The following is a 26,185-nucleotide window of genomic DNA, read 5'->3' as shown; positions in this document are numbered from 1 at the left end:
GGGGGTCTCTGAGCCTGGAGAAGAGAAAGCACCAGGGAGCCTTCACCTTGGTGCTGCCATGTTCTTTCTCCTCACATGTCCTCACCTCCCTCTCTTCTCTGACTAGAAGAAAAACTGCTGCCCTTAATAACCGTTGCCAACAACTTCTACCCGTTCAAAGATTCTTCCTATATTCTGCAGTGCCGAGAGGTTGGTCGTGTCCAGGATCCACACTGAGAAATTGCTCGCCATGTTTTCACCAGCACCCACATGATCCTGCCACCACCACGCAGGCAGCAGCCGCCGCCACTGGTGCTGGTGCAATTCAGCACATCTCTATATGTGGGGTGCTGAGAAGGCGTAGCTGCCACTGCTGCCCCTGCCCTTCTGCCACAGCACGGCTGGCTCGGGGCAGCCAGGCAGGCAAGGCTTGCCACAGGCCACACCAAGATGGCAGCGGCCGCCGCAGGATGGCCCCAGCAGCGGTGCCTCGCCATCCCTGGTAAAAACTCTGTGTGTGCTGTTTTGATTTTCTTCTTGAAAATGTCTTCACGGAGGTGTCACCAACCTCTCTAATTGGGCCAGCAGCATGTCCATTTTCTGAGCCATCAGAAACTTGCCCTGTCAGACATGGTGGAAGCTTCCAGCAGCTTCTAACAGGAGCCCCTTCCTGTGGCTCTCTCCTCCTACCAAAAAACCAGGCTGTGCCAAATCAACACAAAGCAACTGTTTGTGGCCCTTCCCTTGGGCAGTGTGAGCCTGCATTTGAATAAAACAAATGGGAATTCTTGCCTCAGCTCTGTTTCCTTGGGCCCAGGGCAGGTTTTGGCAATGATCCCAGACCTCTTACCAGCAAGGGAGTTCTTTCTGACAAGCAGCCTGATGCTCCAGCAGCACTGGCAGTGCTGACACCATTATGGTGCCACCAACACTACCAGTATCCCTCTGCTGCTGGAGGGATTATGACCCTTCATGCAAGAGAAATGAGAAATGGCAGAAACATGTCAGGAGAGGGAAGGCAGTCAGAGAATGGGACATGGTCCAAGGAAGGAGAGTTTCGAATCAGGAAGACAAGACGACCGATTCTGTTCTTTGAGTGGAGTTTTGACAAAACTCACTGCCTTTGTAGCAAAAAGAAAACCAACCCAACCCAACCAATGGAAGTGAAACTCTAATGCAGCCAAAGTTGCAATTTCTTACTCCCCATGACCCCACCAAGTCTTTGGGATACAACTGTGAGATAGGGCACGAAAAGAGTCAGTGGGATGAGAATGCAGTGCTCTCGGTGACCTGGGCACTTTCTCCTTCATGTCCCTGACCTGGCAGGAGCCGCTTTAGGACATGGATCCCAAAGGAGCAAGAGGGACCAGGAAGCGCCGCTGATCTGCACAGACCCCTTTGCCTGCTGCTGCCCCACAGGGAACAGGTCAGTGGAATGTTTGCCTTCCTCCCTACCCCACCTTCCTCTCCTGCAGCAGCTGCTCTGCTCCTGCCACACTCTCTCAGTGACCGCAGGGCCCTCCCCAGCTGCCCCCTTCTCTGCCCTGTGCATCCCATCTGTTTCTTGCCAATGAAATCGGCTGAAATAAACTTTCTAAAACAATAGGAAGCATTTGGAAGCAGGAATTCCCTACCTGCACAGCACACACAGAAGGATCTCTTTTTGATCTGTGTGTAACGAGACCTTACAGCAGGGGTTTTATCCATTATAACCATACATAGATATTTAAAAGTCTTTTTCATCTAGTACATAAACACCATTTTCCTAGAACTCATTTCCATGCATCCATTTCTTACTTGGAGTCTTTTGATGCTTCTGGAGGTTCATTGAGAGATGTCTCTGGTGTTCGTATTCACTCTGATATTAAAGATGACCTTGCCTTGAACTTTTTCTTTGGCCATATGCTCTTGCATCTTGTTATGGAACTGGCCCCAAAAATACTGCAGGCCTCCTTATCTGTGTCTGCACTGGCTCCAGGCACATTTATCACCCTAGGTCCACATCCTTACTTCCTTTAATCTTTTAGTGGCCCCCCACTTAGGGGCCCCTAATCTTTGAGCAACTTAAGGGGAGTTGAAACTATATATTCTCTCTTATTTATCAATCCTCTGCAAACCAGCCCAACCCTCCGACCCCACCGTTTCCACTGCCCTCCTCCCTGCACATCTCACTCCTCCCCACTGAATCCTTCCCACTGCAGGGAGCTGCTGAGGAGCCACATGGTCCATCCCTGGATTCTCCAAGCACTGACTGCCCATCCACTCTGACCACAGCCAGGGCCCACATCCCACTGCCTGCCCAGCGTCCATCCATGGAGGTGACCACCGTGTCCCCTCTTTTCACCTCACCGACTGACACACCTGCTCAGTGTGAGATCAATGTCTCCAACATGGCCACAGACTTTGTGATGCTGCTCGTTGGCCTCTGTGGGCTGGCTGGGAATGGAGTTGTTCTCTGGCTCCTGCATGTTAATGCCATCACCCACTTCATCTCCAAACAGGCCATCATCGACTTCCTCTTCCTCATCTTCATGTTGCCCTCCACCCTGCTTTTCCTTGTGGAGGAGGTTTCCTGCTCTGCTATAATGCCCCTGATGTATTTGAGCTTGCTTTTCCAGCTGTCGCTGTTCACCTACATTATAGGGCTGTACCGGCTGACGTTCATCAGCATTCAGAGATGCAGATCCATCCTCTGCCTGGTATTCTGTGGTTGCCAACTTTCCGAACACTTGTTGTGGGTGTTGATGACTGCCCTGTTCTGGGTCCTCCTCTTTGTTTTCATCGCTGTCAATCCCACGGCGACTTCCCTGTGCCAGTCACACGAGCAGGAGCAATGCCAGATGGCTCTCACCTCCATGTACGCCCTCAACCTCTTTCTATTTGCTGTACCCATGGTCATTTCCAGCACAATCCTCTTCATTCATCTCAAGTCTGGCTCCCAGCAGCAGCAACACAAGAGGCTTGACGTTGTTATCTTCCTCATTGCACTATTCAGTCTGCCCTTCAGTCTCTGGTCTCTCCTGCAGCAGCTCGGTTACACAGTTGTGTCCTCCCAGGTGGTTTTCCTACTTGCATGCATCAATAGCAGCATCAAACCATTTATCTGCTTCTTGGTGGGGAACTGGAAGAGAGACTGCTCTATGGGGAGCTGCTGGAGACAGTGCTCCATGGAGAGCTGCAGGAAGCACTCCTCCATCCAGTCCCTAAGGGAGACAATCAACAGGGTCTTTGGGGAGCCAGAAGAAAACACTGCCTGTGGAGATGATCCTGTTGTGACCAGCGGGGTCTGAGCCTGTTGATCCCTTCCACTGCACTGCTGAAGGACCCCGGGACAGTGGCTGAGAGATTCCTTGAGTCTCCTGATCAATAAATACCCACAGGATCACCCTCCCTGTGCTGCTGCATCCCCAGCCCCTTTCCAGGCCGCTCTGGGCTCTGATCTGTGCTTGGGAGGCCTCAGCCTTGAGGAGCAGCCCCTGGGCTCAGCTCCTGTGGCGCTGATCAGAAACACCCTCTGCTCCCAGCAACTGCTGCTGTCCAACCACCTCCTGGGCTTTCATCAACAGCCTTGGAAATTATTGCACTGCCCTGGATGCCACAGCATCCCTGCTCTGCCACTGTCCCAGGAAGCTGCCGGCCCCAAGTGTGGCCAGGCTGAGCCATTGCTGTGAGTGCCGCCCATGCCTTGGGGCCCTGTGAGCAGCGGCCCCAAAGGAGAGCCTTGGAGCTCTGCTGGGCCCAGCAGCGCTGAGCAGAAGCTCCCTGGCACTGGGGCCTCTCCCAGCTGGGATCTCTCCCGGCTGCTGCCCTGGGCTGATCCCCGAACGCCGACGGCTCCTGGGCCCATCCCCGCAGGGCTCCAGGCCCAGCCCTTGGCCCAGGGAGGAGATGCAAAGGGATCCGCAGGGAGCATTTCACTGCCTGCCAGGGCAATTGCTCACAGGCACCTTGCACTCACTCTGCCTGCCTGGCTGGCTGTGTGCACACACGTCTGCATCTGCTGGGGCAAATGTGGCAGAATTGCTGCTCTCTCGGCTGTGTTAATACCTGAGACATCTGACTGGGGCAGGTCTGGAAGCAAGGTTAAGGCATGAGATACCATTCCAGCTAAATGATGTTCATGTCCTTTCTTTGTTAAATTGTTTATTTTCATGTACAAAAGCAGGAATGGCTGGCGGAAGCAGAGACACTGCTCATGGTCCTGGGTGGAGCAGGGCAGGAGCGGAGCTGTCACAGGGGAAAAGATGGAGCCAGGGAGGGTCTGGAAGTTCTCAGAGGGGTCCAGAAGGGTAAGAAGGTTCTGTAAGTGTCTGGAGGAGGTCAGGAAGGGTCTGGATGCTGCTGATCCCAAATGTCCCAATTGGAGGGCTGCAGAGCCTGATGGGCAGCGCTTCAAGGTGGGGAGCAGCACTGGATGGGGTGGGATGGCATGGCATGGCATGGCATGGCATGGGGAGAGTAGTGGAGATCAGAATGGGAGTGATACCAAAATCAGCCAGAATAAACTTTCAAACACAATGGGAAGCATTAGGAAGCAGGAATTCTTTACCTCCAAAGGACACACAGATTGATCTCTCCATATTTCTGTTTGATGTGAGACTTTACAACAGGGTTTTTATCCATCACAACTACACAGAGTCAATAAAGTGTCTTTTTTTATATAATAGATAAACATCACTTTACTAGGACTCATTTCCATGCATCCATCTCCTTCTCCAAGTCTTCTCCTGATCCTGGAGGATCATTCAGAGGGGTCTCTGGTGGTTGCATTCACTGAGTGCTGAGATATTAAAGGTCACCTTGCCTTGAACTTTTCCTTTGGCCATGTGTTCTTACTGTTTGTTACAGAACTTGCCCCAAAACCACTGCAGGCCTCCAAATCTGTTTCTGCACTGGCTCCAGGCACATTTATCATCCTGTGTGATCCTGAGGAGCACACTGGAGCTGGGCTTTCCTCCTCCCTCCTGGGCCCTAGAACCCTATGGCCAAGAGGAGCAGGGACACTGCCGGGGGTCCCAGATGCATCAGGGCAGGATCATGGCATTGGGGGTGGAAAAGGAGGGCCTGGGGATGGTGTGGGGTGTTGCAGGCGGTTTCAGAGGGGTCAGGAGAAGCTCGGAGCGGGTTGGAGGGGGTCTGGATGCCGACAATCCCAAATCTCCCCACTGGAGGAGAGCAGAGCCTGACAGGCCACGCTCAGAGTGAGGAAACAGCTCCATCTGGGAAGCCAGTGGGATGTGATAGGATGGCATGAGGATGGAGAGCGGGGTGGGGATGGGGATGGGGATGGGGATGGGGATGGGGATGGGGATGGGGATGGGGATGGGGATGGGGATGGGGATGAGATGGGATAGGATAGGGAGCAGCTGAGTTGTGCTTCCTTGGGACCAGAGCATGTTTTGGCAATGATCCTGGAGCCCTTCCTGGAATGGGAGTTGCTTCTGAGAAGCACCCAACTGACTCATCAGCACTGCCAGCATTGCCAGCATTCCAGTGCAACCAACTTCCCCCTGCTGCTGGAGGAACAATGAGCCCAAAGGGAAAGGAAACAAGGAGTGGCAGAAGCCTTTCTGGAGAGGAAAGGCATTTGGAGAGTGGGACACACTGCAAGGAAGAAATGTTTCTAATCAGCATAAACTTATGAGCCAAAGTGTTTCATTTGGAGCTTTTGACAAAAGTCACTTCCTCTGTAGCAAAAAAAAAAAAAAAAAAAAAAAAATCCACCCAGGATAAATATCTCTGAGGAAGTGGAGCTCTGACATAGCCAAAGATGCAATTTCTCACTGCTCGGTGACTGCACTGAGTCTTGGAGGGCAAACACAGGATTGGGCACAGACAGCAGGTGGTGGGACATGAGTGAGGATCTCCTGATGACCTGGGCACTTTCTCCTTCATGTCCCTGACCTGCCAGGAGCCGCTGTAGGACACAGAGGAGCAAGAGGTACCAGGAGGTACCAAGAGGGACCAGGAAGCGCCGCTGATCTGCACAGACCCCTCTGCCTGCTGCTGCCCAGTGAACAGGTCAGTGGAATGTTTGCTTTCCTCCCTACCCCACCTTCCTCTCCTGCAGCAGCTGCTCTGTTCCTGACACCCTCTCCCACTGACTGCAGGGCCCTGCCCAGCTCCCCCCTCCTCTGCCCTGTGCTTTCCTTTTACATCCCCTGCCAAACAGCCCAACCCTCTCACCTCCCTCTCCCACCCCACCATTTTCACTCCCCTCCTTCCCTGCACATCTCACTCCTCCCCACTGAATCCTTCCCACTGCAGGGAGCTGCTGAGGAGCCACATGGTCCATCCCTGGATTCTCCAAGCACTCACTGCCCATCCACTCTGACCACAGCCAGGGGCCACATCCCACTGCCTGCCCAGCGTCCATCCATGGAGGTGAGCACTGTGTCCCCATCTCCTGCCTCACCCACTGAAGGAGATAATACATGTGGAATTGATATCACCGATGCGGCCGTAGTTGGCATCATGCTGCTCATCTGCCTCTGTGGGCTGGCTGGGAACGGGGCTCTGCTCTGCCTCCTCAGGTTCTGCAGGAACGCCATCACAGTCTATATCTTCCATTTGGCTGTCGCCGACTTCATCTTCCTGTTCTTTGTGGCCACCTCCCTCCTGCTCCACCTGCTGGAGGAACTTTCCTGCTACACTATTACACTCCGGGAGTACCTGAAGTTGTTTTTCCAGCTCTCGCTGTTCTCTTACACCACGGGGCTGTACCTGCTGACAGCCATCAGCGTCGAGAGGTGCACATCCGTCCTCTGCCCGCTCTGGTACCGCTGCCACCGTCCCCGGCACCTATCAGGGTTCATGACTGTCCTTCTCTGGACCCTCCCCTTTGTTACAGTGGTTATCCTGTGCCTGTCACTGAGGCCCCAGCACTGCCAGGTGTCTCTCATCTCCATGAATGCTCTCAGCCTCCTGCTCTTTGCTCCAGCCATGCTCATTTCCAGCACAATTCTCTTCATTAAGGTCAAGTGTGGCTCCCAGCAGCAGCAACTCAAGAGACTTGACATCGTCATCTTCCTCACTGTGCTCTTCGTCCTCCCCTTCACTCTCCCACTCAGCCTCTGGAGTTTTCTGCAGCAGTTTGGCTACACCATGGTGTCAGCCCAAGTGGTTTTCCTGCTCGCCTGCACCCGCAGCACCATCAACCCCTTCATCTGCTTCTTGGTGGGGAGCTGCAGGTGGCCCTGCTCCATGGAGGGTTGCAGCAGGCCCTGCTCCATGGGGTCCCTAAGGAAGGCCCTCCTGAGAGTCTTTGGGGACACAGAAGAAAACGGTGCCCGCAGCAATGATCCCATCATGGACATTGTGCTCTGAACCTGTTGATTCCTGCCACTGCACTGCTGAATAACCCCGCGACAGCAGCTGAGGGATTCCTTGAGTGACCTGATCAATAAATATCCACAGTATCACCCTCCCTCTGCTGGTGCATCCTCACCCTCTTTCCAGTCCACGCTAAGATCTCATAAACGCTCCTGGCCAATGAATTCCGTTGTGCTGATGCTTAGTATTAAAGCCAGTTTTTACTAATTCCCTTGGTGGTGACTTTTTCAGCGATCTCAAACACTCGTTTGGAGCGCTCTCGCGGTGTAATCCCGCAGGAGAAGGGAGCAGCGGCATGTGGGAGGGATGCTCTGAGGGGAGCACACGGGAGCAGGGCTCTCCTCCTCCCTGCCGGGTCCTGGAACTCCATGGCCAGGAGGGGCAGAGCCACTGCCGGGAGTCCCGGCTGGAGCGGGGCAGGAGCGGGGCTGTCGGGGTGGAAGGTGGCCCGGCGGGGGCTGGTCTGGGGTGTCCGAGGAGATGAGGAAGGCTCAGGAGGGCATCGCAGGGATCGGAGGCTGCCTGGCTGCTGGCGATCCCAAGGCTGGGCACCGGAGGGCAGCAGAGCCCGACGGGCCGCGCTCGGAGCAGGGAGCGGCCGCCGGCCCGGAAAGCGGCGGGATGGGTGAGGATGGGATGGAGAGCGGGATGGGGAGCAGGGGTGAGGATGGGATGGGGACAGGTCGAGGAAGCTCAGCTGAGCGTCCTTTGGGCCTTTGGGGAGGTTTTGGCAAGGATCCCGGAGCTCTTCCCAGAATGCGAAATGCTTTTGAGAAGCACCCAGCCGCTTCATCATCAGCGCTGCCGGCACTGCCGACATTCCAGTGCCACCAGCACCACCAGCATCCCTCTGCTCCTGGAGGGACAGTGACCCCACAGTGAAGGGAAATGAGGAATGGTAGAAGCCTGTCGGGAGAGAGGAGGCACTTGGAGAAAGGGACATTCGACAGGGAAGGAATGTTTCTAATCAAAAGGAAATGATGAGCCAATTGCAAAATTCAGTTTGAGGAGTGTCTGGCAAAAGCCACTTCCTTACTGGAAAAAAAAAAAAAAAAAAAAAAAAAAAAAAAAAAAAAAAAAAAAAAAAAAGATAAATGACTCAGTAGAAGTGGAGCTCTGACGAAGCCAAAGATGCAATTTCCGACTCCCCCGTGATTCCACCAAGCTTGGGAAGCAACACCAGGACAGAGCACAGAGAGGAGCTGGCTGGGCATTTGGAGAGTGGGCAGTGAGGACCTCCTGGTGTTGACCTGGGCACTTTCTCCTTCATGTCCCTGACCTGGCAGGAGCCGCTTTAGGACATGGATCCCAAAGGAGCAAGAGGGACCAGGAAGCGCCGCTGATCTGCACAGAGCCCTTTGCCTGCTGCTGCCCCACAGGGAACAGGTCAGTGGAATGTTTGCCTTCCTCCCTACCCCACCTTCCTCTCCTGCAGCAGCTGCTCTGTTCCTGCCACCCTCTCCCACTGACTGCAGGGCCCTCCCAGCTCCTCTCTCTCCTCTGCCCTGTGCTTCCCTACTGCATGTCCTGGCAAACAGCCCAACCCTCTCCTACCCCACCATTCCCACTACCCTCCTCCCCTGCACATCTCACTTTTCTCACCTGAATCCTTCCCACTGCAGGGAGCAGCTAAGGAGTGTTGTGGTCCATTCCTGGATTCTCCAAGCACTGACTGCCCATCCACTCTGACCACAGCCAGGGGCCACATCCCACTGCCTGCCCAGCGTCCATCCATGGAGGTGACCACCGTATCCCCATCTCCTGCCTCACCCACTGAAGGAGATGATCTGTGTGATATTGATGTCACCGATGCGGCCAAAGACAGTGTGACACTGCTCATCTGCCTCTGTGGGCTGGCTGGGAACGGGGCTGTGCTTTGGCTCCTCCAAAGGAACCCTACCACCAGTTACATCATCAACCTGGCCTTCGCCAACTTCTCCTTCCTCCACTTCATGGTCCTCTCCACCCTGCTCTATCTTCTAGAGGAATTGTCCTGCTACACAATCATGCCCCTGGTGTTCATGAGGGCACTTTTCCCACTCCTGCTCTTCTCCTACAACCTGGGGCTGTACCTGCTGACAGCCATCAGCATTGACAGGTGCACGTCTATCCTCTGTCCACTCTGGTACCGCTGCCGCCGTCCCCAGCGCCTCTCATGGGTGATGTGTGCCCTCCTCTGGGCCCTCTGCCTCACTGTCATTGTCACAATGACTGCCCTGTGCCAGTCACGAGAGCATGACCACTGCCAGGTGTCTCTCATCACTATGTACGCCCTCAACCTCTTCCTCTTTGCCCCAGCCATGCTCATTTCCAGCACAATCCTCCTCATTAAGTTCAAGTGTGGGTCCCAGCAGCAGCGACCCAAGAGACTCGACATTGTTATTTTCCTCGTTGTGCTCTCCTTCCTCCTCTTTGCTCTCCTTCTCAGCCTCTCCAATTTCCTGCAGCAGCTTGGCTACACCATTGTGTCCTCCCAGGTTCTTTTCCTGTTCGCCTGCATCCATAGCAGCACCAACCCCATCATCTACCTCTTGGTGGGGAGGTTCAGGAGGCCCTGCTCCGTGCAATCCCTACGGCTCTCCCTCCAGAGGGTCTTTGAGGAGCCAGAAGAAAACACTGCCCACAGCCATGATCCTGCCATGGACACAGCCTTTCCAACCTGTTGATTTCTTCCACTGCTCTGCTGAAGGACCTTGTCAGAGTGGCCGAGGGTTTCTTTGAGTCACCTGATTAATAAATATCCATGGGATCACCCTCCCTGTGGTGCTGTAATCCTGCAGGAGAAAGGAGCAGGGGCAATGACAGTGGCCATGTGGGAGGGATGCTCTGCAGGATTCTCATTGGAGCATGGCTGTGCTCCTCCCTCACAGGTCCTGGAGCACTGTTCCTCAAATGGATCCTTCCCAACACAGCTGTGATCCCAAAATTCCCGCTGGCACCTGGTTCCTGCATCCCACTGAGGTCTGATATCAATAAACAGCACCGTGAACCCTGAGGTGCCTTTTTCCCCTCTGCCAGCGCTTCCCGGCTTCCTCTGGCTGCTGCTGCCAGCCGGGAATGTGGCTGGAGGGAGGGGACACAGCCATGGCTTGTGCTCCCTGCAGCAACCATGATCCCCAGTGCCAGAGCTGGGCTGGCACGGACACGATGGCCCAGGGGCTCAGCATTCCCCACCCTGAGTGCTCTGTGAGTGTCACAGCAGAGATGTCCCACGAGATCTTTTATTTTTAATTTTGTTCCTCTCCATGCCTTCAGCTGCTCCCTCAGCAGGCTCAGGTGGGGCAGCAGCAAGGAGAGGAGGAGGCCGTGATCCTCAGCACAGCCACCCCCTTCCAGGAGCAGGGTGACACCTGTGTTTGTCACCATGGGCTCCACGGGGCATCACCCCCCTCCCTGGGGCTACCCTGAGGTCACCAGCCCCAGCACACCCCACACCTTCTCCCCTGCCCCACCACACCCCACACCTTCTTTGCAGCCCTACCACACCCCACACCTTCTCTCCAGCCCCACCACACCCCACACCTTCTCTCCAGCCCCACCACACCCCACACCTTCCCACCACATCTTCCCAGCAGCTCCATCATGTCCCACCCCTCTCACACCACCCTCCCATCCCACTCCCCATGCAGCCCACCCACCTCCCCTCCTTCCCATCCCTCCCAGCCCCGGGCCTCAGGCTCCGGTCTCTCCCCACGGGCTGCTCACCCCAGGCTCCCTCACACGGTTTTTGGGGAGTGTTTCTCTGGGACATTCCCCTCCAGGGCTTCACCCGCCGTGTCCCGTCCCCCAGCCTCCCAGGAGAGGGACCAGAGGCGACAGCGGGATGGATCCATTAGCGTTTATTGGGGCAGAGGGATGGCCAGGAGTGGACACACAGCCGGGGATCCTGGGAGGAGCGGGGCTGTCAGGGGGGAAGGCGGCCCTGGGAGGGGATCTGGGATCTCAGAGGGGATCGGGAAGGGTCCGGATGCCGGCAATCCCAAATATTCCCACAGGAGGGCAGCAGAGCCCGGCGGATCGCGCTCGGAGGAGATGCCGGCTGGGAAACCGGCGGGGTAGCACGGCACGGCATGGGATAGGTACGGGCAACAGGGAAGGGGAGCCGAGATGAGCATGGTTTGGGGGTGGGACTGGGGTGAGAATGCAGATAGGATGGGGATGCAATGATAGGGACAGGAATAGGGACAGGGAGAAGGACATGGAAAGGGATAGGGATAGGGACAGGGACAGGGACAGGGACAGGGACAGGGGTAGGGACAGGGATAGGGACAGGGACAGATGGGATAGGGATAGGGATAGGGATAGGGATAGGGATAGGGATAGGGATAGGGATAGGGATAGGGATAGGGATAGGGATAGGGACTGGGACCAGGACAGGGATAGGGATAGGGACAGGGACAGGGACAGGGACAGGGACAGGGACAGGGACAGGGACAGAGATAGGAACAGGGGTAGGGATAGGGATAGGGACAGGGACAGGGACAGGGACATGGATAGGGATAGGGATAGGGGTAGGAATAGACACAACAACATGGATCAGTGGGATGGGAAAAGGAATGGAAAAGCTGTGGGATGCATCCTGACTCACAGCTGCAGGAAGATGACCTGCAGGCCTGGCTGGGAGTGAGGGTGGGCAGCTGAGCATGAAGCCAGCGTGGGCAGCATGGCTGGTGGCACCACAGTGGCCTCTCAGCTGGACACTGTGGTGGTCCCTGTCTCCTCAAAGACCCTCCGGAAGGCGACCCGGAGGGACACGACGGAGCAGCGCCTCCAGCAGCTCCCCACCAAGAAGTAGATGAAGGGGTTGATGCTGCTGTTGATGCAGGCAAGCAGGAAAACCACCTGGGAGGACACGACGCTGGGGCTGAGCTGCTGCAGGAAATTGGAGAGGCTGAGGGGCACCCCAAAGATGAGGAAGAAGAGCACAGTGAGGAAGATAACGACGTAGAGCCTCTTAGGCTGACGTCTCTTGGAGCCACACTGGACCTTGATGAAGAGGATCACGTTGGAGATGACCATGGGTGGAGCAAAGATGAGGAAGCTGAGGGCGTACATGGAGATGAGAGCCACCCGGCAGTGCTCGTGCTCGTGTGACAGGCACAGGGAGGTCACCACGACCATGACAGCGATGGAGAGGGCCCAGAGCAGGGCACACACCACCCACGAGAGGCGCCGGGGACGGCGGCAGCGGTACCAGAGGGGGAAGAGAATCGAGCCACACCTCTCGATGCTGATGGCCGTCAGCAGGTACAGCCCCATGTTGTAGGAGAGCAGCGACAGCAGGAGAAGGGACCTCAGGTACTTCAGGGACACAACAGTGGAGCAGGACACGTCGTCCAGCAGGTAGAGCACGGAGGAGGGGACCATGAAGAGGAGGAAGGTGAAGTCGGCGACGGCCAGGTTGAGGATGTAGACAGTGATGGGGTTCCTACGGATGTGGAATCCCAGGAGCCAGAGCACAGCCCCGTTCCCAGCCAGGCCACAGAGGCAGATGAGCAGAGTGACACCATTTACGGCCACATCGGTGACATTGATCCCACAGGAATCATCTCCCTCAGTGTCCATCAGGGAAGATGAGAGAGGTGGGGATGTCTTGTTCAGCTCCATGGTGGGAGGGGGGATGTGTCCCCAGCTGTGGGCAGAGCAGAAGGGGGTTAATGGGACCCCAGGGGATGTGACAAGGAGGGGATCCCAGTGAGGCGGCACAACAGGGCTGGGGACAGGGGGGCCGTGGGATGGCTGGGGGTGAGGTGAGGGCAGGGGGAGGGTTGGATCAATCCAGCCATCCCGATTGAGGACAACCATGGGAGCGGTGAGAGGGGCTTTGGGGACATCCAGGGAGAAACAAGCAGTGCCCAGGGCTGGACTCTGGTCCCAATCCCCTACCTTTCCTTGGAGCCAACCTGTTGGTGTGTCCGAGCAGGGCACGCTCCCTCCCTCCGGTGCTCCTCACCACGGTCTTCTCCAGTGAGGAAAACTGAGGTCTCCACGTCCTCAGAAGCTCCAAGCAGCCTATTTGTCCCCAAATAAAACTGCTCTTTGGGGCGTTTCTGCACAATCACAGGTCAGGCACTGAGAGCACTGGGCAGTTGCACACAGGCTGCCTCTTCTCCCGTCAAAATTCTCTTGGTCTTGCGGGAAAGGAAATGTTTTGTCCGAGCAAATACCCCAGAGGACGAATAGTGCAGCAGTTACATCTCACTGTGAAAGAATCTTGATGCTTTTAGGATTGAACCTGATATCTCATTAGACTGGTAATTGCCACCTTCCTAATTGTTTGATAGTGCTCCAGCCTCCTCTCCCCATCCTGCCCCGATGCTGGCATCCTTCTGAGATTGTTCATTACCGCGTGCATTTGCCTCCCAGCGTGAGAATCCCTCTCCACCAACTTCATCCTGCTCCAGGCCTGGGTGAGAATTTGGAATTTGTTGTCTGAGCCATCACTCTGGATTCACTCCAGTTGGTTTGGGGGCCCTCCTGGACCGGCTGGTACTCACTGAGAGAGCCTGGAGAGGCTGGTGGCAAAGTGGGGGGGTGACAGGGGACAGCACACCCCACATCCCTGTCTGCAACCCTACACAAGAAGCACCCATTCACCCCCACCAAAAAGTTTTGGGGTGGCAGAAGAGGGGAGGGGAGAGGGTCTTGGGCACATCCAAACATGGGGAGCATGGGTGACATGGCTGCTGGGATGGCATGTCCCTGAGCAAAGCGGGGTGTCACAGCCTGTCCCAGCCGGGTTGCAATCACTAGGAAAAGACAGGAGTGGGTGGCTGTCCCCTCACCCCGGTGCCGGGCACAGAGAGCCCGGCGGGGCACAGCACGGGTGTGACAGCCGGCCTGGCGGTGACAGCGGGGGCCAGGGCAGTGAGTCACTGCCACCCCCGTGCCTGCTCCACCCCTGGACTTTGCCTCCCGCGGATGCTCGGGGCAATAAACCCCAGGCTTGGAGGCGTCGGGGAGGGCACCGGGGTCCCATCGCTGGGGGCTGCGCTGTGCAGGGGGATCTGCACGAACGGGATCGGGATGGGGTGTGGGATCTGGAGTCGGATCAGAGAATGGAGTGTGCCTGAGTCGGCGGGCCGGAGTGCGAGGGAGCGGCACCCAGGCAGGCAGGACAGGCAGGTGGCAGCGTGACGCTTGTGCACGGCGCCGGGAGAAGGTCACCTGTGCGCCAGGACACTCGTACGTGTGTCCCGACCGCTGTCACAGCCCCGGGCGGGCGGGCGGGCCCGGCGGGCGGGTGACACGGGTGACAGCCGCACCCTGGAGCGGGCGGGCGCTTCCCGCCTGCCCGTCCCCATCCCTGTCCCCGCCGAGGCCACTCGGGCTCCGTGGCCCCAGCGGACACCCCCATGCAGCGGGAGCGCGGGGAGCAGAGCCCAGGAGCCCCTGAAACCGAGGTCAAGGCTGTCGTCGTCGGGGATGGCGGCTGCGGGAAGACGTCGCTGCTGGTGGCCTTCGCCAAAGGGGACTTCCCCAAGGTACGGGATGCCTGTCCCCTGGGGGGTGCGGGACTGTCCCCGGGCCTGCGGGAGCGGTGGCGGGCAAAGGGCGGTGGGACAAACATGGTGGCAGCAGCGGGGCCCTCTGAGGCGGGACATGGGGACGGGGGGACAGGGGCTAGCCCAGCTTGGGGCTGATGGGGGTCTGTGACACCTCTGCCTCTCTTGGGGAGTCCTGGGGGAAAACAGGGTTTGTCACTCGGTGAGGGCACATAAGGGACTCGGGGAGTGCAGGGAAGGGGGGCAGCCACAGAGACCCCAGAACCCCTGTCCTGAATCCCCAGGTCCCCCTGGAGCATCCATGTGCCCTGGGATGGGGACAAAGGTGGTTCCCATCCCTCTGCCCCGGGGAGGATGCACCATTTCCTGCTGCCTGCTTCCTTCCCTGTGCTCTGTCCTGTCCCCACTGGGGTCCCCTCTGTCACTGCCCCCCACAGCCGCCTGTGTGACCTGTGTCCTGTCCCCTGCCAGGTCTATGTCCCCACCGTGTTCGAGAAGTACACAGCGTCCCTCCAGGTTGCCGGCAAGCCCGTGAAGATCCACCTGTGGGACACAGCAGGTGGGACAGCAGGGGACAGCCCGGGCTGGTGTGCCCCCCACTCTCCCACCCGGGCGTTTTGGGGTGTCCCACACATGTGGTCATGTTTTGTCCCCTCCAAGGGGTCCCCATCACCGTGGCAGAGGCGGGGTTGACCCACAGCCATCCCCACAGATGTCACTTTCACGGTGTGTCATGGTTTCCTTCTCCACCCGGCAGGACAGGAAGACTACGACAGGCTTCGCCCTCTGTCCTACTCAGATGCCAACGTTGTCCTCATGTGCTTTGATGTCACCGACTCCAACAGCTTTGACAACATCCTAACAAAGGTAACGCAGCCCCGGGGGTGCCGCCTGTCACCTGTCCCCATCCCTGGGTGGCATGTGCCCATCCCGGGGTGACATGTCCCTTCACAGTGGTACCCGGAGGTGAACCACTTCTGCAAGGGGGTCCCGGTGCTGCTGGTGGGCTGCAAGACGGACCTGCGGCAGGACCAGGAGGCGCTGCAGAAGCTGAAGGACGGGCGGATAGAGCCCGTCTCCCGCCAGCAGGTGGGTGTCACCTCCGGGTGACAGGTGACACGGCACAGGACAGGACAGCGGGGTCCTGGGGAGGTGTGACTCTGTGTGTGTGTCCCCGCAGGGAGAGGCCATGGCCCGGCAGGTCCACGCCGTGTCCTACATGGAGTGCTCGGCCAGGTACCAGGACAACGTCGGGAACATCTTCGTGACAGCCTGCAATGTCGCCATCAGCGCCGCCCGCCGGAGGCAGCGCAAGGCGGGACCCAGGAGGGGCTGCGCCATCCTCTGAGCCCCCCGGCTCGGCACAGCCCCCTCGGACAGCCACTGCTGTCCCCGAGCTCCGACACCTCTGCCTCCGCCACCGGAGCGCCGCCGCCACCCGCCCGGCCCGGGGCTGGCACCGTCGGTCACCGCGGGGTGACAGCAGGAAAGCATTCCTGGCATGAACTGTCACACGCCTGCATCCCAGAGTTCCTTTCCAGCTGGGGATGCCGCTGGGGATGTCCCTGTCCTGCCAGGAATCCATCCCAGCGTCCTGTGCCAGCACCCCCTGCCAGCCGGGCTCTGGGGACACAGAACTGATTTGGGGCTCCCCTTCCCGCTGGCAGGCCAGCGCCGGAGGGGGACACGGGGTCACTGCAGGGCCATCCTCTGCCATTAAAATGACTCAAAACTCATCGGCCTGAGCGGTCCCTGGGGCAGGGGCAGCCCCTGCATGGCCTGGGGGCGTCGGGGACCCTGGGTGGGTGTTGGGGACACAATGTGGGCGTCAGGGACATGGTGTGGGTGTCGGGGACATGGTGTGGGTGTCAGGGACATGGTGTGGGTGTCGGGGACATGGTGTGGGTGTTGGGGACAGGATGTGGGTGTTGGGGACATGGTATGGGTGTCAGGGACATGGTGTGGGTGTCAGGGACATGGTGTAGATGTCGGGGTTATGGTGTGGGTGTCAGGAACATGATGTGGGTGTTGGGGACATGGTGTGGGTGTCAGGGACATGGTGTAGGTGTCGGGGTTATGGTGTGGGTGTCAGGAACATGATGTGGGTGTTGGGGACATGGTGTGGCTGTTGGGGTCAGGATGTGGGTGTTGGGGATGTGGTGTAGGTGGGTGTTGGGTTCCCGCCATGGGCCCAGGTTGGATGAGAGACCACCGGGATGGGGTCATCATCTGATTTTGGGTTGAGGTATGTGTGGGCATGTGTCCAGGTGTGTGCTGCACATACAAGTCTATAACCACATGTATAGTTATATATATATGCTTTATATACATATTTCTATATAATGTATATCTAACTATAGAGTTAATGTATAGCCATCCATATCCCTATATTTATTTTATATATCACTGCATACAGTTAGGCTGTAACTATCTATAGAACTATGTATAGTTTATAAAACACTGTTTATAGTGTATAACTAAGGAGCTGTACTAGTTACCCAGGTGGATGTAGGTGCCTGCCTGTGTCTCTGCATTCAGACCCCCATATAGGCGTGTACAGCCGTGCGGGCACCCGCGAAGCCCGCGGGGACACCGAGGGGCCTCACGGCGGAGCGTTTTGTGCCACGAACACCCCAAAATCCCACCGGGGCTCCCCCTCTCCGGCCCCCCCGCCAGGGGCGTGGCCACGTGGGGAAGGGGCGTGGTTATGGAGGGGGCGTGGTTTGTGCGGGGGTGGGCGGGGCCGGGCCCGAGACGCGCGCGCGCGGGGCGGGGCCGGGCCGGGCAGCGCAAGGCGCACGCGCGGGCTGTGGGGGGGCCCGTGCGCGCGGCGCGTGCGCGTGGCGTCGGTGTGTATGTGAGGCTCTGACGGGTTCAAAATGGCGGCGGCGGCTCCTGTGTGAGGAGGGGGAATCGCGTCCCGGCCGGGGGGCGGCGGCGCAGGGGGGGCACCGCGCGGGCGGGACGGGGCGGGCGGCGCCGGCGGAGCCCCGGCACTCGGCGGCGGGAGGGGTGCGGTGGCGGTGGAGGCGGCGGCGGCGGTGGCGGGGGGACGCGGGCCGCGGCGGCGGGGGGCGGCCGGCGGGGCTGTCAGCGCCCGCTGCCCGCGCCGGGAGCGGCGGGGCCGGGGGCGCGGCGGGCCCGGGGCGCGATCGCTGCTGACCGGGGGTTCCTCCTCCTCCGTCTGTTCTGTTCCCCTCACCCCGTGCCGGCGGTAGAAGAGGACAAAGGCGCAGGAGAGACCTGGTGAGCACCGCGGGGTCACCGGCGAGCCCCGAGTTTGTGCGGGGCCCCGGAGCGCGGCCGGGCGGGAGCGGGCGCGGGCGGCTCTCCCCTTGCCGGGCCCCGGGAGGCCGCGTCGGGAAGTTGAGGAGGGGGCGGCGGGTGCCGGCTGACAGCTCCCCGGGGACCGTCCCTCCCTCCCTCCCGCCTCCCGTCCTGCCCCGGCGGGGGCGGGCTGGGGTGGCCCGGCGGGCCGGGGCTGGCCCCTTCCCCCGCGGCGGGGCCGGCGCGCCGAGCTCCGCTTGTCCGGTTGTTTATAAACAGAGTTCAGCAAGTGTGGGGAACTGCCTCCTTCGTCTGAGCCGGAGTCCGTGCCGTGGCTCCAAGGGAGGCAGGGGTGGGGAAGGTGCTGGCGGGACCGGGAGCGCTCGGGGGTCGGGGAGGAGCAGGATGGAGCGAGTTCGCCCTGCGTGGTCGTAGCGGTTCTGTAACACTGAGGGGATGGCAGATCCCCTTCCTCGATCCTATTCCCCGATTCTCCTCCCCGAAGGTCCGACTTAGGCGTAGTGTTGGGGATTAAGAGCCGTGCCATACCCAGGCTTTGGTTGGTTTCTGTCCCTTTAAAAAAAAAAAGTGTAGGTGCCATCTGACGCCCTGGGAGGTTTTCCCAGGTTGGTTTGAGGTGTCACAAGGTGGCACATTTGGAGAGCTCAGCATTTAGGTCTCCTCCAGCCAGGAGTTAGATCCCTAACTGCTCCCCTGTTTGGGTGCTAGGTGTAAGAGATCCCATATGCCTTCCCCGCTCATGGGACACATCCTGTAGCACTGTAGTTTCTCCCGGGTGCCACGGTACAGGATATCCCAAGGCCAATGATTGTGTTGTTTGGAAAAGGATTTGACTGCACCTTCCCTGGTTTTTATCCCACTGTGGGCCAGAGGAGCCGCTGGTGGTAGTGTGGAGCCAGGGTGGGAGACCTGCAGCTCCTGTTGTGTTACAGGAGAGCTGGTGAAGTCCTTTACCCTGACATTTATTCTGAGTTAAAATGGGAGCCTTAGAGGTTGGCATGGGCTCATCCACTGGGTTCTCCCAGCCCCCAGGGCAGGGTGGGGTTGGCCCCGAGAGGAGAAGGGAAGTGAGGGGTGTGGGTGTCCCTGTGCCTTTTTTCACTGTTTGCCTCTGGCTCCCAAGGAGGAAGAGGACGACGACAGCAGCCCTGGCGTGTCCTTCTCGCTCTCCTCCGAGGAGTCGGAGATGGAGCCCGAGGAAGAACGGATCCGATACAGCCAGAGACTGGTCAGTGGTGCCCTTGGGACAGTCCTGTTCCAGGCTTGCTTCTCTTGCAGCTGCAGAGGGGAAGGGCTTTTCCTGGCAGCAGGGTTGAACCACCCAGATGCTGCCTGCTCAGAGGTGTGGGTTTGGCTCTGGTGGCTTTGTGGGTCCTTTTGTGTCACTGAGTTTGTCCTTACGAAGGGAATTTGGCTGCTGAGCTCTGGAAAGGGAGATTGGAGACTGAAGCTGGGGAAGGAGCTTTGGGGTAGGAACATGAAACTGGTGTCAGTGTAGTTTCTGTCACAACAGGTTTTTTTATGTGTGTTTGTGACAAGCAGAGGACCTGAAACACTGTGTGTTACCAATCTTGGTTTAGGTGGCTGTGAAAGCTGAGGGAACCAGCTCCAGCTTCAGGCTTCAGTTTTCCTGTGCCTGTATCTCTTCCCAGTGTTTTCTTCTGAAGGGAGCTGTTCCAGCATTCAGGTCCCAGTCAGGCCCTGTCAGGAGCTCTGGTGTTTGTGCTGGGACTGCATTAATCCAATGGAAATTGGGCTGTAACTGGGAGCAGCTTGGGAGCAACTGCTCTTAGAGTCTGAGGTGGTATTCCCAGAGATCCCAGGGAGGGAGGGAAGCTGCTGTGCCTCCCACACTGTTTTGAGGCAGCTGCAAGCCCCCAGGGAGGGCAAGTGGCAGCTCTGTGGTGGAGGGAGTCCCTCTCTGAGTCACATCTGTACCCCTCACCTTCAAGGGGCTGCCCATAAAGGTGAATCCTTATCCTTTAATTCTCTGGAATCATTTGGTGTGAGGCTGGGTGGTTCTTGGCATTAGGCTTTGTCCTCAAGATGAGCAGTTCTGGGTGCTGGGGAGTTCCCCAGTGCTTTGGTGGATGTTTTAATTTGGCATCAGTGCAGTCCCACCTCCTCCCTCATCCTGACACATCTATTCCCACAGCTGTGCAGGATGCAGCTCAAGGTGCTGGTTTGGCTGGGGAGTGATCCAGGACTAACCCAAAACATCTGGATAAAGATGTGGCAGGTGAAAGGGGCTATCAGCCAGGAACTTGTCAGTTGAAGAATGCTTATCATCTCTCAAATGGAAATCAGGAGGAGCTGGTGTCCTGGTGCAGGTGGGCTGGGCTCCAGCAGGATGTGCTAAGCTGGATAAATGCCTGCAGGCTGATGAGCTCCGTGCTTAAGGGGTTTGGGAGGGCACATGGGCAGCAGGGTGAGACTCACCTGGACTTGTGTGCTGTCTGTGCTGGCCTGAGGCCCAGGAGGAGGCATGACCCCTGTGGGGTGGCTGAGGCTTAACTCCTACCTCCTGCCATGCTTTTCCTGGAAACTTCCAGCTCATTATGTGCTCCTGATGTGTCAGTGATGCTCTCTTGCTGAAGGACCCTTAAAAGATGATTATTTTTCTTCTGTAGAGCATGATTTGACTTATTTGAATATCCCACATATGCCTTGGCCTTGGGAGCTGGGTTAGTAGGCCTGAATGAGAAGTTCCAAGTAGGGAAGCAGTGAGCTGCTGGTACAGTGTGTTTCTGCTGCTGTCAGCTGTGTTTCTGGTCTGTGACTGGGGCTCAAATAGCAAAAAATAAAAAACCAGTATTTTAAAAAACCAGTCCAGGTGTGATAGTAGTTCTACCAGCCAAACAACCTGAACCTGAAGTTTATGGTGGTGAAGGAGCTGAATTAATTGTGTGGTTTGATGGTGCCAGCTGAGATGGCAGAGGCAGTTTGTTCCCTGGTGTGTCAGGTAATCACACTGGCAGCATCCTTTTCCTGACTAGTTTCTGTGGGACATAGATGAAATCTTGAGTGTTCTGTGTTATTCTATTTAATTTGCACTAATGTTGCCTTCCCCTGCTTTGACAAAAATCTGATGTGTGTCTGTTTTGTGAATGAATCTATCAGTGTTGGTGAAAGATCTGGGTTTGGAGGAGAATTTCACCTCTTCTTCAGGTGTGGTAACCTTCCTTCAGGAATTCTCTGCTGGTCACACATGCCTGTGTGGCACAGTGACACTGACTGGATGGGCTGCACTGCCCTAACTGTACTCGTTCCCTAGTTCAGGCTCTGCATCCATGACTGCCAGGGTAACACAGGCCTGGGTGAGGGCTCTGGACTCAGGGATATCTTGGGAGGATGTCTTGCACCCATCCATGACCATCTGTGGGAGAAGCTGTGTCCTGGTGAGCTCTGGGAGGCTCACACAGGCAGTGTGGAGTGTGGAGAGGACACAGAGGAGCAGGTTATGGGCTATCCATGCTCCTCACCAGACACTGGGAGCAGTGCAGATGGGACTTGCAGGCACTGTGGAGCAGTTTCCTGCTAATTCTGTGTGAGTGTTGTTCTGCCCAGCTCTGTAACGAGGCAGATCCTGGGGCTTGGGCTGAGGTTCCAGCATTTCAAGCTGGAGTTGTGTGTTTGCAGGCCCTTAACCAAGGAGCTGAAATGCTCTATTGTGTCCTGAGCCTGAGTGACAGTCCAGCCCTGGCACTAACAATGCCACAGTCCCTCTCTGAGACTTGGAAGTCTCTGCTGGCTGTCACTGGGTGGTTGCACCCAGCCCATGTCACACCAGGCTGTTGGGCTCCCACGAGGAGCCTGGACTCCTGAAAGGCTCTGCAGAAAAAGATCCATTGGGCTGCTGCTCACAGAGGCTGCCTGCCCTTCTGCAGAGCAGCCCTGCCATGTTCCTGGGTGCTGGAAGTGTGAGGAAATCTCACCTTCTGCCTGCTCCAGGGCTCATTTTGGCAGGGCTGTGCTGTGAACTGAGACTAGCAAGGCCCTGTGAATTGCAAGCTGGGATTAGCACATTACCACAGTGCTGCCATGTGCTTGCAGTGACAATGTTCAGGGTGAGAAATGAAGGGCAGCAGCGCTGGATCACTTCAGAATGACTTGGGAGCACAGCAGGGGAGGGCCATTATCCGAAGGACAAATCCTGCTCATCACAGCCTTCCCAGCAGTCTGGATCTCAGGGTGTGGTTCCCAGTTAGGATTGCCGGGGTGGTAGAGCTGGTTGAGGAGGTTTTCTCCCTCAATCAGTGAGTGCTCCTGGAGCTGATGGCCCTGAGGTGAACATTGCCTCAGGGAATTGTGCATCATGCCCTGGATAGAAGTTGGCAGGGGGGAGGCACAGTCCCAGCTGTTGTCTGTGCTGGGGTAGTGAGCAAACCTGACGGGGCTGAAAGTCTGAGATGGGGAGACAGGGTGGGGTAGGAACCTCTTAAACTGGCTCTGCTGCTGGAGAGAGCCCGGGGAGGAGCCTCGCCCTCCCTGGGGGCTCTGTGGGCTGAGCCACAGCCCCTGCTGGGGTGTTGGGCCCCGGTGACCATCCCTGGCTGGGTGCAGTGTCACCCTTGTGGCTGTGGGAAGAGCTGTGACACCCACGAAGGGAAATGGGCTCGTGGAGCAGGAGATCAAAGTGCTGTGTGTGCTGGAGAGTTAGGGAGGTGAGAGGGAGCTGGAGTGCTGTGCTCTATCCCATGGTCTGAGGCAGTCTGTGTCCTGCCCTAGCACTGCCCTGCCCTCTGGTCAGATCCTTGTGTGAAATCTGAGAGGAGGCTCTGCCTGTCCCTACCAGCCAGAGCAGAGGCCTCTCCTGTAAACAGCAGTTACCAAACCTGCCCTTACATGTCTGTGTCCACCCCGAGAGAGCTCAGATGGGCTTTGCAGCATGTGCAGCCATCAGCTGGGGGGTGAAGCCTGGGGAGTGTGCAGGACAAGGTTTTTCCTACAGCCTTGCATGCTGTGGAGTGATCCCAGCTCAGCCCATGCCTGAGGGATGGCACTGCTGGCTCTGACCAGTGCCCAGATTCCCAGCAGCTGGAATCTTGTGGTTTCCAACTTGTTTGTACCCTTTCTGCAGGATGATAGTTCTGCAGGGTGATAGTTCAGGACACAAGTCCTGCAGGAAGGCCCACACATGTTGACAGGACACTTGTGACATGTGACATTTTTTCTCACAGGATAGGAATAAATTGAGGGATAAATGGCCTCAAAGCTGAGGGAGGGATGTCAGGGGGAGCAGGCTGTGGGCTGCCTGTGTCAGGTAAGATGGGAAAGAGGAGGATGCAGCTTCCTACCTTCCCTGTGTTGCTCCATCTTGAGTGTTTCACAGTATCCCAACAGTGGGATGTGAGGAGCAATCCCATCAGGACCAGCCCAAGTTTTGGTTTGTCCTGTAAAGCTGCTCACTGCCAGGTAATGATCCCTGGGGATTGCTGGTGTTTGTCACCCCCAGGTACTGGGGGGGGGTGACAGAGGCCAGTCCTGCTGCATTCTGGCTGTTCCAGGGCTGCTCCCACTGATTGGGGACTCACATGAGTGCACTGGGGTGACCCTGCCTGTGTCAGATACTGAGCATGGGATGAGCCCCAGGCACTGGGTTGAGAATTTGAGTGGTTTTACATCACCTGCCCCTTCTTCCCCACATTTGAAATGTGACACTGGCAATTCCTGTCAAGCCAAGCTCCTTCCTGGAGTTCCTCTGTGTCCTCTGTGTGAAACCCAGCTTGGCCAAATGTCCCTGCTGGACACACCTCAGCTGCCCAGTCTAGTCAGGACCCGGGCAAGGGGGGTAATTAATCTCTCCCACATGCCTCAAACTGGAGGCACTACAAATGAGTCATTCCCAATGACCCAGGTGTAATAAATGAGCTCTAAATAATTCAGGGGCTGTTCAGATTTGGTCTGGGCAGGGCTTTGGTGGAAACTAGCAGCAACTGAAGGCTATTCTTGGAAAGCTTTAGAAATCCCTTTGAGCACTTAGATCCTGCCAGATGCATGACTGTGCTGGTCCCTGGGAGAATACGTCCCTGAAACCAAGTGGATGCAGTTCCCTGCCAGCAGAGAGGGATGCAGGAGGTAAGGATCTGCTGCATTCTTACTGTCCCAAGCCTGGCTGTGCCCTGAGTGTGTCCTGGAAGCTGCAGTGTTGACTAAGCAAGGAGCAAAATACCACAGAAGCACTTCAAGTTACCTGTGAGTTACCAAACAATCTCTGCAGGCTTCATTTATGTTCCTATACTAACCAGGAATAAGTTTTCCCAGGATTACCCCAGCTGGAGGTGACACTGACAAGTCAGGAGAGCAGTCCCTGTGCCCCCAGTGCCTTTTTAGTTATGTCAGGAGGCACCCAGATGTACAGCTCACTGGCTGGGTTTGGGGCAGGAAGGGCACATGTGGGAAAGTGGTGATATTCTCAGAAGGTGCAGAAACAAGGTGCTGCACTCATCTTGTCCTCTGAAAATGTATAAGGAAGCAATTCTCTTCAGGATGAGATCTCTGGTGCTGCTGCTGAGGGAAGAGTGTTTCTGTTTCCAGAGGAGGAAATGATGGCTGAGCCTTGGGGGCTGTGAGGAACTTTGGTGTTGTTCCTCCCTTTCCACAGTGGCCTGCACTCCCTGAGCTGCTGATGCTCCCTGTTTACCTCTTTTCCCAGTTCTTGGCAGCCAGGTGGGGAGCATCCAGAGCTGGCTGTGACTGTTGCTTTCTGCCACTTGAGGTGGTTCAGGTGAACCTGGTGACAAAGTGTATCCTGGGAATCCATGGATGATATGGGTGGAGAGGAGGTGGAGCTGTTGGACACATCTGTCCCGTTCCTGTGTCCATGCTTGTGCATCTCTGTTGCTGTAGCAACAGCACTGGGAGTAAACAGCAATGAGCTGGCTTTCCAGGGATTCTGAATCCCTCTGGAAGTTCCAGGAACTTGGACCAGAGAAGTTTTTGGGTTGAGATTTGCTCAGGGTTGCAGGGTGGTAGATTTTTCATATTTTAGCTGTTGCTCTGTACATGTATGAGTTTTATTAAAGCTGCTCCTTTAGGTCAAGGAGGAGGCTCTGTGAGCTTTGTTCATGCTGCTCCTCAGGGCTGGGAGCTGAGTACACAATCCTGTTGTGTTTTAGCCAGCCCTGACAGAGTTTGGGAGAAAATACTGCTTGAGAAAAGTCCTCCTTGTTCTTCCATGTACCCCTGGCTCCTGGGAGCTGTAATCTTGGGATAGAGCTGAGGCAGCTGGAAGTGGAAAGGAGAGGGCTGGCAGTGCATGCTCCTTTAAGGTCAGGCTGCCTCAGTGTCTTTAATTTGCTGTGCATAAATATTTCCATGTGTCACTGAGCCCCTTTGCCCCATTTGGAGTAAGGAAGGGACGAGTGCTGGGCTCCTTATGGAGGAGAGGGGGAGGGAGTGTGTGCAGGGATGGTGTAACAGCACAGAGTCCAGAGGAAATATCCTTCCTAGGAGCTGGATTCCCACATTGTCCATGTTCTTCCCAATGGCCCTGGGCTGTTTTCCCTCTCCCTGAGCATCCTCAGCCCCATAGCCTGCAATGCAGCCAGCCTGCTGCTGTTCCCTTTAAAAAACGGTGTCAGCTGAGCAGGAATTGCAGTGCAAACCTCAAAGCTTCCTGCGTTTTTGTTATTCCAGTACTCCTGTGGTCCAGCTTCTCTCAGGCTGGGTGATGGGACAGAACTGGCAACAGGTTTTGGCAGAGCTGGGTGGGGACACTGAGAAATTCGGAGGGTGAGCACTTCCCTCAATAATAATAAAAAAAAGATTAAAAAATCCAAGCTAGCCCTGTGATCTCTGTGTGTTGGAGACAGAGAGGTCTCCAGCAAGGAATGAAGTCACTGAGGGCTGGCCTGCTACTGCTGCATCAGCTGCACCTCTGAGGGCATATGGCTCTGTCTGTCCCTTGTCCTGGGTCTCTGCCTCCTGGTCTGTGTGGGCTCAGTGCTGGGAATATGGACTAAATGTGTATCATTTTCAAGCCAGCCATTTTGGAGCAGTTTGGTCTGTTTTGTTCCATTTGGGGGGAATCTGTTGCCTTCCTGCACAAAGCAAAAGGAGGAGCAGAGCTGGTACTGCTC

General features: G+C 56.8%; 5 protein-coding genes across 5 annotated transcripts in view; 4 read left to right on the top strand and 1 right to left on the bottom strand.

Annotated features, from left to right (window-relative positions):
- The first annotated feature begins 2,291 nt into the window (after positions 1-2,291).
- On the top strand, positions 2,292-3,269 carry LOC131084511 (mas-related G-protein coupled receptor member A1-like). Its single transcript, XM_058026055.1, has one exon. The coding sequence runs from the start codon at positions 2,292-2,294 to the stop codon at positions 3,267-3,269; it is 978 nt and encodes a 325-aa protein (XP_057882038.1).
- A 3,086-nt stretch (positions 3,270-6,355) lies between these two features.
- Positions 6,356-16,164, top strand: RHOD (ras homolog family member D). The gene is made up of 6 exons (XM_058026054.1): positions 6,356-7,101; positions 14,679-14,795; positions 15,288-15,375; positions 15,574-15,683; positions 15,771-15,905; positions 15,997-16,164. The coding sequence occupies exons 1-6, from the start codon at positions 6,358-6,360 to the stop codon at positions 16,162-16,164; spliced, it is 1,362 nt and encodes a 453-aa protein (XP_057882037.1). The 5' UTR covers positions 6,356-6,357.
- Positions 9,045-10,068, top strand: LOC131084517 (mas-related G-protein coupled receptor member H-like). Its single transcript, XM_058026059.1, has one exon. It carries the CDS (start codon positions 9,045-9,047, stop codon positions 9,975-9,977), a length of 933 nt encoding a protein of 310 aa, XP_057882042.1. The 3' UTR covers positions 9,978-10,068.
- On the bottom strand, positions 12,001-12,918 carry LOC131084522 (mas-related G-protein coupled receptor member H-like). Its single transcript, XM_058026064.1, has one exon. The coding sequence runs from the start codon at positions 12,916-12,918 to the stop codon at positions 12,001-12,003; it is 918 nt and encodes a 305-aa protein (XP_057882047.1).
- A 1,490-nt stretch (positions 16,165-17,654) lies between the features above and the next one.
- The window catches only part of KDM2A (lysine demethylase 2A), a 33,549-nt gene continuing 25,018 nt past the window's right edge, over positions 17,655-26,185 (top strand). Inside the window, exons 1-3 of the mRNA XM_058026395.1 lie at positions 17,655-17,715; positions 18,035-18,062; positions 19,228-19,332. Of these exons, the coding sequence (XP_057882378.1) occupies positions 17,696-17,715; positions 18,035-18,062; positions 19,228-19,332 (153 nt within the window). The 5' untranslated portion in view covers positions 17,655-17,695. The remainder of the gene's footprint in view (positions 17,716-18,034; positions 18,063-19,227; positions 19,333-26,185) is intronic.

The sequence above is a fragment of the Melospiza georgiana genome, chromosome 6 (genome assembly GCF_028018845.1).
Source record: "Melospiza georgiana isolate bMelGeo1 chromosome 6, bMelGeo1.pri, whole genome shotgun sequence".
NCBI lineage: Eukaryota > Metazoa > Chordata > Aves > Passeriformes > Passerellidae > Melospiza > Melospiza georgiana.
Note: the sequence above shows the minus strand (reverse complement) of the source record. Positions and strands in the feature narration are given on the sequence as shown.